Source organism: Monoraphidium neglectum (assembly GCF_000611645.1).
Source record: "Monoraphidium neglectum strain SAG 48.87 unplaced genomic scaffold scaffold00842, whole genome shotgun sequence".
NCBI classification, from domain to species: domain Eukaryota; kingdom Viridiplantae; phylum Chlorophyta; class Chlorophyceae; order Sphaeropleales; family Selenastraceae; genus Monoraphidium; species Monoraphidium neglectum.
The window spans coordinates 7,786-17,915 of record NW_014012786.1 but is presented as its reverse complement, the minus strand read 5'-3'; the positions used below and the strand labels follow the sequence as shown (position 1 = coordinate 17,915).

The following is a 10,130-nucleotide window of genomic DNA, read 5'->3' as shown; positions in this document are numbered from 1 at the left end:
CCCGCCGCTGCTGCTGGCGCCGCTTCTGCTGCTTGAGCTCTTCGAGCTTGCGCTTTTTGCCGGCGGCCTGGGCGTCGCGCCGAAGGATTGCAGGGTGGAGAAGTTGGTGCAACGAAAAGGGGCATCTGGTGTTGCGGGAGCAGCTCTTGCGCGCCCGCAGCAGTGCCAACGTGCTGCATCCGCAGCCGCCGCGCGGGCTGGGGCGCGCGCCAGGAGCGGGGGCGGCCACTGCAGCGGCACGTGCGGCCCAAACCCTGCAGGAGAACGAGCGCCGGCGCAGGCGCTGAATGCATGGCAGCGGAAGCAGCCTGCCAGTGCCCGGCCCGCACCTTCTCGCTTTTTGCCTTCAGCCGCTGCTGGATCTTCGAGTCGATCGACGTGCCATGTGTGCCTTGCTGCAGCGCCTGCTTCAAGGCACCTTCAGACACGGGATTGTACGGGTTGCGCATGCAGCAGGCTGAGAGGGGGAGCCTGAAAGGGCCATGGGCCAGCATACCCCGAACATGAGCGCACACAGCAGCGGCACAGGCGGCGGCTGGCGGCGGCGGCACAGGCGGCGCAGGCAGCCGAATCGAGCTGCTGCGGCGCTGGTGAGCATTGCAAGGTGCCTCTCGCATTTGGTCTCGTGCCCTCAGGCAAGCGAAGCCCCGGCACACCGCTGTCTCGAGAACCTACCTGCAAACTCCCAAGCCGGCTGAGGGGCAGCCTCGCCAACTTCAAAGGAGAATCCAGGGTCGAAATCATCGTCGGCCTTCATCCTGGATGCCGCACGATCATGCCGTGGCAGGCTGTGATCTTGCTGAGGCGGCGCCACGTTGAAAGGCCTTCCACCTCTAGCAATCAGATGTTTTGGCGATGTAGTATGCTACCCGACACTTACAATTGTGCCGATTGCAGGAGGGCAATAAAGCCACAGCGGCCACGGCGGCGGCAGCAGCACCCATGACTGATGGTGCCGATGTGGGAAGGGGGACCAGCCAGCCTCGGCAGGCCCCCGATCAGCCCCGATGCACCAGCAAGCACAGAACAGCTTCAATTATTGCTGGTTGCAAGCCGCCGCCGCTTGGATGAGTGAGCATCGACGGCGTGCCGGGCTTTTGAGCAATTGCCCGGCTTTTGAGCAACCCCCCCCCCTCCTGCGTATGTGCACACATACGCCGCGCTGCCCAGCAGCAAGCGCCCGCTCGTCGAAATGCATCCTGACCGTTAGGTTGGCTAGGCATGGACTCTCTGAGCTGATTTAGTCTGAGAGGGCAGTGAAGGCGGCAGTCACCGTGCAGCGGGCAGCACTCCTTATGCATGGCAGGCTTTGCTAGTCACACGTCACCCAGCCCCCTAACAAACTGTTGGTGTGGTGGTGATACTGCTAGGCGATGCCACTCACAGCTGCAATGCTACTCACAAATTGGTGCTCGTCGACCCGTGACCACCGATCCCTGGCGGAACCTGTGACAGGCACCCAGGACAATTACAGCTGTGGCAGGTGACCCGCCGCCAGGCAGCACAAAGGCAGCCTAACCTACCATGCCCGACCCCTGCATCCCGCCAACATGCCGCACGAAAGCATAGTAGACCCCTACCAGCCCCTCCAACCCCCCGCTGCCCCCTGTAACATCCAAATTCGGCCGCCGACTGAAACACGACCAAGATGGAGGGGTTACAGGCGCTCAAGGTATACAGGCAGCATCAAGTAGCCCATATGGCACGGTGCGGCTGGCGGGTCGCAGAAAGCCGCCAAGCCGCGCATCACTTGCATCTGCCAGGTGCTCCCTCCACCAACACCCCCGCATCCTTTAAAACTGGTGCGGCTGCCCCAGGTCCAGCTCCAGGCTCACGACCCGCATCCTCGCCGCCGCCGGCGCGCCCCTGAGCCCGGCAACGTACCGCAGCTTTTTGGGCATCGCCTGGCCCTTGGAATGGGGCGTCTGGCTGGCGGCGCCCTTGGGGGCCCAGGTCTGGGTGGCGCCCTCCGCCCTGAAATGGCTGAGGAGGGTCTGGGCGGAGTGGGTGGCCTTGCTGCGCAGGTTGGCGAGCGCGATGACCTGGCGGACGGGCGGCAGGGGGACGCGGGTGTGAGGATTGGTCGACGGGCGGCGGTTGAGAGTTGAGCTAGATACCGAGGCGAGCGTGGCAAGGGCGGCCTGGAGGCCAGCGGATGGGGCCTGCACAGCTGCACACCCGTGGCGTGTGGCGTTTGTGCGGGAACTGGCTGCAAGGCTAGCGGCACGCGGGAATTGGCATGACCTCCAGGCTCAAAGACAAAAACGTGTGGGCACAGCACCTCGCACCCCCAGCCGCCTTTCTCAAACCCAGCAAGCTGAGTGTCCATGCCCGCGCCGACGAAATTCAAAGCCTGCTCACCCTCCGCCGCAGGGCCCACTCGTTCCACTCGTAGTCCAGCGACACAAACCGCTCCACAAAGTGCGTCGGCGTCTGGGTGCCCGCCTCGACTTGCAGCCGCGCCGCCGCTACCCCCAGCACCCACCGCAGCGGCGGCGCCGCCCAGCCGCGCCCCGCCGCCGAGCCCGCCGCCCTGGGGGCCGTCTCCGCCGCCGCCTCGCCGGGCGGGGGCGACGAGAGGGCCAGGAGGTTCTGCAGCAGGGGCTGCGCCGCGGCGGCGCGCCGCAGGGCGTCCAAGGCTGCTGCGGGCGAGGCGACGAAAGCCGAGGAGGCCTCCGCCGAGCTGAAGCCGTAGAGGGCGCCTTGGTGCCTGCGGGTTGGGGCGGGCGGTGTGGAATGGGCGCGGCGCGCCCTGTTGGGGCGCAGGGTTTGCTGCGGTCGGCCTCTGGAGGCCACAACAGCACGCCAGCTTGGTTCAAAACAAGCAGCTAGTGCAGCGTCCAAACTCTTGTGTCTTTTTTTAGTGCTTAGCGAGCACGTATGACGGAATGCGCTGAGGTGCCTCCTAGCAAATAACGCCTTGCCTGATGGCCCCCAGTGAAGGATCCGCCAGAAAGCCGACCAAACAGCCCCCGGCAGCGCCGGTGCCGCCCTCTGCTGCCGCCCCGACGCTGACAGGGCACCAGCCGTTGAGCGCCAGCGCTGCAGCCGCGCCCGGGTCCCCGCCGTTGCGCCGCTGTCGCGCGGCGCTCGGCTGCCGGCTTCGCCGCTGGTCGCCTTCTGCTCTGAGGAGCTGCTGCTGCTGCTCCTGCTGCTGCTGCTGCAGGCCATGCGGCGGATGGCTGCTGCCCATCACTGCCAGGCCCTGCGCAGCTGCCTCTGCCGCGGCTTCCGCCAGCCTCTCGGGCGGCACGTAGTTGAGGTCGGCCGCCTGGCAGCTTCCCGCCAGCTGCTCGACCGCCTCCGCGCTGGCAGCGCCACCAACTGGCACGGGCTGCTGCCGGCTGGCGGGCGCAGGCGGTGCCGCCAACAAGTTGGGGAAGCATGCGTCCGTTGTGGCGCGCCTGAGGGCCGCCGCTGTCGCCTCAAAAATGCGCTCGCGCACAACCAGCATGCGCAGCTCCTGCGTGCGGCATGATTTGAGTTGCCGTTTGACCAGGGACGTGGCAGCTGCACTCGGCCTGCTACTAGCCGGCGGGCACAACCTGTCAGCAGATACATACAAGAGCTCACTTTCGACGACTGTACCGGCAATGTGCCGCGCCCTGGCCTGCGAAGCACGTGCCCGCAACCCACGAGCACGTCAAGCGCTCACCTCTGACAGCGCCAGCCTCAGCGCCCCAGCGCGCTCAAACCTTGGGAACACCGAGTCCTTGGACACCGCGGCACTGCCGCCAACGAGCCGCCGCAGCTGCGGCCGCACGGCGGGAAGGGTTGCGGGTGATAAGGTGCAGCAAGATAAGGTGCAGCAAGGTCAGGGGCAGGAGCATCGAATGCTGTGGCGCCCCGCCCCCCCCCCCACACACACACACACCAAGACACCCAGACAAAGCGCTCAGCGTGCCATCAAGACTCACCTCCCCCAGCTCGCCCTCGAGGGCGCCCCCAAGCTCCCTGCACGCCGCCAGCCCGTCCCGCGCGTCTGCCGCCATTAGCCGCAGACTCGTCGCCGCCTGCGCGCAAAATAGCGCCTCCCAGCCGCCGCGGCCCTCTTCCTCCACACACCCCTCGCCGTCGGCCCCCGCGCGCGACCGCCGGTTTGCCCGGGTGAAGGCCGCGGCCGCGGCGGCCTCTGCAGCGGTGAGCGTTTCAGCCAGCCGCGCCCCCATCTGCAGCTGCATCGCCTCGCCCGCAGCCAGCGGCCCGCCGCCGCCACTGCCGCCGGCGCTGGCGCTCGCGCTGGCGCGCCTGCTGCCGGCCCCGCTCCCGCGCCTGCTGCCGGCAGAGACGCCGCCACTGCCGCCGCTCGGCGCCCTGCCCGCCGCTGGTGATGCGTTGTACAGGCAAATCCCGAGCGTGAGGCGCGCCAGCGGCTGCAGCTGCTGCAGCCGCTCCGCCGGCGGCAGCGTCACCCACCGCGCGATGGCGGATAGCGGAAACGCGCTGTCCAGCGCGGCTGACACCTCGGCGCGCGCTGTAGCTGCTGCGGCGGGGTCCGTGCCTGGCGCGGCGGCCGCCAAGCCTGCTGCTGCGATTACGTAATCGAGCGCGGCATCAAACGCCTTTTCGTAATCCTTTGTGGATGCGGGCGCCGCGCCGTCGCCCGACGCCGCGGCCGCGCAGACGGAGGCTGCGCGTCGCGCGAGCGACGCGAGGCGCGCGGCGCGGGCGGACTGCTCGCGCTGCAGCAGAGCGGCCTGTTGCTCCTGCGCCGACGCGACCGCAATCTGCGATGCCCGAGGGAGGAGTGCGTCATGTCAGTATGCATCCTTTCTGGAGCCAGGCAAGAGCTCACCAAGCCAAACAAACGGCGACAATACTAGCCAACACCAAAGCAGGAAGGGACATTTGCATGCCGGCCATGTTCAAACTCCGCAGCATCAGGGGATCGCGCGTGTGCCAAGTGGCTACATAACCGAGGGACGGCCAGCTGCCTGAGCGGAGTCCAGTCAGCAGCAGAGGTTTGACTGGTTTTGACGCGCGCAGCGCACCTGCAGCCGCATCACAGCCATCTCTCCCGGCCCCATTTGCGTCACCTGCGCAGCCACGTGCTGCCCCATCTGGCACAGCAGCTCCTTCCCCAGCCCTGGCGTCGCCAGCAGGCCGGTCGTGGGGTCCAGCGCTGGTGATGCTGCGCCGCTGTCACCGCCGCCGCCGCTGCTGGCGCCGCTGCTGAGGCGCCATGCGCAGCGTTGGTCGATGAGCACAGCAGCATAAGCAAGCTCCAATGTGTCGACCTGGGTTTTTTAGGTTGTTTGCATTGCAATGTTCTGCAGCGACAGCGGGTTTGTGCGTGTGTGGCGTGTGGGTTGCCACTGCGGCGCGCAGCAATCGCTGCTGCTGGACCGTTTCGTCGCGCACCTGCAGCCCGGCCTCCCGGCTGGCCTTGAAAGCCGCCGCGGTGACACCTTTCAGGTTCGCTTCCATCACTGTGCGTGGTATTGAGATGCTTCCACGCTGTCTCAGTGTCTCGCAGCTCCGATGTAGGACCGTTTCTGACCATGAAGAGCGCGTTACTGCGTCATGAAAGTCAAAACAGCCTGTATGTGTTGTAATCATACATACGAATTGGCGTGGCAGTAATCGTGGCCAGATTCCACCAATGATTGCTTGTATCAGTACACGTCTGGATGCAGTGGGAGGCGTGCTCTACGACATGTTTGAAATGAACCATACGGTATCATATCACTGTTTAGGCTCATCAGGGCTGAGAGGTTGCGCAGTGATCTCGGCCGCCGACACTGACACGTGGTGCGTGGTCAAACATGGATCAACGAAAATGCCCCAGGACGCGCAATCGTCATGACAATGGATGAACAAAATCGAGGGCCGCAACCCGTTCAAAGTCATCAAATCAAAGGTTGGTGTGCACCTTGCCTCACATTTGCGCGTTTTCTAAAGTGCGCACAGCACTAGCCACGCAGCTATCGAGACGACGATTGCCACACAGCTAATCAATGGCCTAACCCGTGTGAGTTCGTTGCCCTGCCTCCCCACTAGTCCACATTTCTGATGCACCACTGTGTAGAAATACCTCACGGAGTGTGCATGCCTGTTTGGGATGTTATCACCGTCATGATCCCACGACAGCAGCACCAAGCAACCTCCACCTGGAGATTTCAAGTGCTTGGTGCTGTTTCTATCGGCTTGACACCAACAGCCCCCAGCTACATCGTTCTGATGTGTATTTGCAAAACATTACAGTAGGGAAGCGCGAACGCAATGCATGTATGCATATCTGTGCAGCCAACAGATAGAGTGCAACAACTCACGTCCATGTGCAAAGAAACATATTACCGTACCGGCCGCTTCGCTTGACAACCCACACGCGTGCATTTCCCAGCCTGCCGCATTCCAGGACTATTCTTGCATGAAGTATGGGCAGGTGCAGCCGTCGCGAGCTGCAAGCTGCCGCCCGCCTACCCGTCTTGGCTCAGATGTTCTCTATCTCTTCCAGTATCTGATCGCACAGGGTAGTGGGCAGGTTGGCCTGCGAGCGTTGCGGGTCAGCCGCCCAGCAGCATGGGGCGCCTAAGAATCCGTGTTAGGGTCACATGGGCACCGTGGCCCCAGCGCCTGCGCAGACGGCGCACAGCCAGCCTGGCTGACGGAGCTGGCCGCACGCAGGGCCTTGAGAGGCTACTGAACCCACCGAGAGGCACACATGCATGCACAGAACCCGCTTCACAGCCTCTAGAACATATCAGTGAGCACCGCGTTTGTAGGGCCCTGGTAGAAGTAGCGGTAGCGCAGCACCAAACACGAATCATGCTCGCAAACGTCAAGGCACGGGGCGATCCAGGAGGCCGAATCAGGACGCAGTCCGGCGCACCCACCCGCCCAAGGAGCCAGTCAAAGTAGCCAGGGTCTTCCTCTGCAACGTACGCCACGCTGCGCCCGTTGTGCTTGCCAAAGTCAAAGTACCAGCGGCCGTCGGCGCGCCGCACCAGCCGGCCGTCAGGCGTGAAGCCCTGCTTGTCAGTCGCCGGGCGTGACGGCGTGATCGCGAGGGCGGGTGTGGCAGGGCCAGCGGACTGGTGGAGCGAACAGCCAGCCGTATGTGAGAGAGCGAGGGCCAGAGCAGTGACAAACTAAGCCGAGTTCCCAGATAAGGGCTCCCCTCTGGCAGAGTGCCTGCCAGGCCTGCACTGCTCTGCAGACCAATCCCATGATATCGAGCGATCCGCCTGGGCATCAGGCCGTTTGCAGCCCCTGGTAGAGCACCTGCGCCTCTTCTTGCAGAGCCCGCCACGCCGCCGGCGCCTCCGGGCCGTCGCCGTAAAAGTGCAGGTCGAGCGGGACGAAGTACCGGGGGGCGAACTCCGCTGTCCGTGGGTCGGACTCTGGCGCAGCTGCAGCCGACGCGTGGAGGGTGCGGGCGTCCATCAGTGGCGCCAGGAGGGCGGCCATCTCTTTGGGGAGGTACCCCACCTGAGAATGAGGAGGATCGAGGAGAGCGAGGCGCGGCGGGCGGTCCCACGGCGGCGGCGGGGTCAGGAGGCGCGCAGCAGCACGGACAGTGGAGGGCGGGCGGGTGTCGGCCGCTCGGAACGATTGCGCTGTCGGTGCTGTGGGCAGTGGTGGCAGACGAGGGAGCCTTGCGTCCGTATATGAGAAGGCAGAAGATGATGACCAACAATGATTTGACGATGAGAGGCCCACCCGCAGCCCGCAGTCGTCGTAGACCGCTACTGCGTTGCCGTCGTAGGGGTTGTTGGGCTCGCGCACAAGGGCCGCGTCTGCGCCGGGCGCCAGCTCTCCGGGGTTGCTCATGAACCCGCAGCCCACAACACGCGCATCCAGGCGGCCAAGGTAGGCGCCTTTTGTCGATCCAGAGGGCTGCGCCGCCGCGGTGCTTGGGTTTGCGGCCTGCGCCTTGCCAGCGCGCCCGTTGGGACCCTTGGCGCTGCGGGCGCGCGCGCAGCGCTTCGGCGCGAGGGCGGTCGCGCCGTCGGCGGCGGTTGCATCTTTCGCGCCACTGCTGTCAGGTTGGTTCGCTTTGCGCCGCGCAGCTGCTGCATGCGTAGTTACTGCACGGGCTCGCAGTGCGCCCAGCGGCACGCTTCCAGGGCGGCCTGCACAAGCAGCAAGGGGTTTTGCTGAACCAGTGCAGCTGGGCCCGACGCAACTGATCATAATATCGGTCCACAGGCAAGCGCACGGCTTGCCCGACAAGTGACGTGTGGATCCAAGATTTCGCGACTGCTTGCAGCTGCCGAAGTGCTCTACGGTATGTTTGTCTTTGAGATCTCATACTCAAACGTGATTGCAGCGATGGATACCGTACTGGTGTAGGCTGTTCAGCTCGATGCGGATGACTGCACACCTCGGTCGCGCACAACCTCAGTCGCTGGATCAAGGTAGCATTGCAACACACAGGTCAAATGGCTGCAGAAGCACACGTCCGCAGGCGGCAGCAAACAGGCAACGCGGGGCACGGCAGAGGTCCAGCTATGGAACGAAATCCCGGCCGGGGCGGTGAGCGCCCACGCTGCTTTCAGCCCGACAGCGAGGAAGCAGCGGGAGATGTCGACGTTGGACCTTGAGGACCGGGCTGACCTGGAGTGTGTGAAGAGAGTCCAAAATGACCCCATTTGGAGGCGGTGAAGGGGCCGCAAGTGACTTTAAAGAATACTGGCAGCCGCGAGAGCAGAACAGCAGCACCAACGCGCAGGCTGCTCACGCCGCCGTCCGAGGCCTCACCATCAAGCACATACAGTATGCACACGATTCCAAGTGTGTGTGCAGATACAGTATGCACACGATTCCAAGTGTGTGTGCAGGGTGAGTAGTTTCAACACGCGTCCAATTCATTCGGCTGTCCATTTGTCCTCCAACTTTGTTGGGCTTGTGTGCCCAGCAGCTAAGCTTAGCTAAGGATGTGTGGCAGGCAGGTGCACCCGCTGAGTCTAGGGACACGGTGTGCATGCGCCTCAACATGGCGTGCCCTGCGAGTAGGGCGGCGGGCGGAAGTAGTGGGCTTTGCACCCCCTTCCCGCCGCCTGAAATTGAGAGCATTTGATGTTTGCCTGCATCGGCATGTTCCGTTAGTTCTTGTGTACGCTGTGGTTGCTTGCTCTTGCTCTGCTGGGCGTGGAAGCAGTTCCGCACCCAATTCTGGGCTTATGAATCAAAGGTGGGTGGGCCAGCGAGGTGTATGCGGGACCAGGCATGCGGGATCAGGGGCCTATGATGCCTGGGAGAGTTGTACCTGGTTATTATCGCATGCACAAATACGTTGTGCCCAAATTAAGGATGCGGGCGGCGCACGCTTTGCCGCACATACATCACGCGACTGGCGGCTCGTACCGCCCACCGTGTCCGCCGCCTTTCACGCAGCTGCCAGCATCGCAACAGATGCCACCAGAGGCACCGGCCCCGTCTTTCCAGTGCTGAGGAGCTGCAGTGCACCCTGTATCTTACCAAACGGCATCCGCCCTCCGCGCAGGCAAGCTTCAGAAATTACAGCAGCGTGTGCACGATCCTTGTGGTTAAGTTGAGGTGGGGAGGCCGACGTTGCAGGACGGCGGCCGCAGCATGGTGCGCCCGCCCCTGCACGGGGCGTTTGAACTTGCGCAGTATCAGATGGGGCTCTGCGTGCCTGGCATGACACCGGGTGCGAAACCAGGGGGGTAAGTTCAGCCTGCTGTTTGTCTGCTTCCCTGCAAGCCTTCTTGCTTGCTAGCCTGCTTGTGTTACGCCCGGCCAACACAGCTGTGTCACTCGCGCTAAGCCAACCAGCCAACCAAAGCAAGCAAGCTCGCTCAAATAGAAATTGTCAAAACATTACGATACGCTTGCGACGCGCACAGGACAACACAGGTGACTCCGCCCGGGAGGCACTCATCGCTGATCGCGTGATTTGCTCGCTCCGGTGCGGATAGGCCGCGTATGTGGCTTCTTATATCTGTTTGCGCTGCTGCAGCGCGGGAGGGGTGGTCGGGAGGCGCGTTGCGGAAGGGCGAGCGCGCGTCGCTCACGCGCGCTGTCTCCCGGGCAGCTCGCCAGGCGCACGTGCAGGCGCGCTGCACACGGTCCCTGGGTCCCTGCTGGAGCTGCCTTTGCTCTGTTTGGAGGCGCTCCCGAGGCATGCGTACCGAAGCGTGCTCGCCACAACGGCTGAGCGCTGC

The 10,130-nt window shown here is 64.1% G+C and overlaps 1 protein-coding gene across 1 annotated transcript in view; it reads right to left on the bottom strand.

Moving 5' to 3' along the window:
- Nucleotides 1-5,427, bottom strand: part of MNEG_5575 (ATP-dependent RNA helicase DDX27) — a gene marked incomplete at both ends in the record, with an annotated part of 7,092 nt that extends 1,665 nt beyond the window's left edge. Inside the window, 7 exons of the mRNA XM_014045950.1 lie at nt 1,885-2,042; nt 2,362-2,710; nt 3,024-3,463; nt 3,656-3,751; nt 3,918-4,727; nt 4,992-5,237; nt 5,362-5,427. Of these exons, the coding sequence (XP_013901404.1) occupies nt 1,885-2,042; nt 2,362-2,710; nt 3,024-3,463; nt 3,656-3,751; nt 3,918-4,727; nt 4,992-5,237; nt 5,362-5,427 (2,165 nt within the window). The remainder of the gene's footprint in view (nt 1-1,884; nt 2,043-2,361; nt 2,711-3,023; nt 3,464-3,655; nt 3,752-3,917; nt 4,728-4,991; nt 5,238-5,361) is intronic.
- Nucleotides 5,428-10,130: the final 4,703 nt, after the last annotated feature.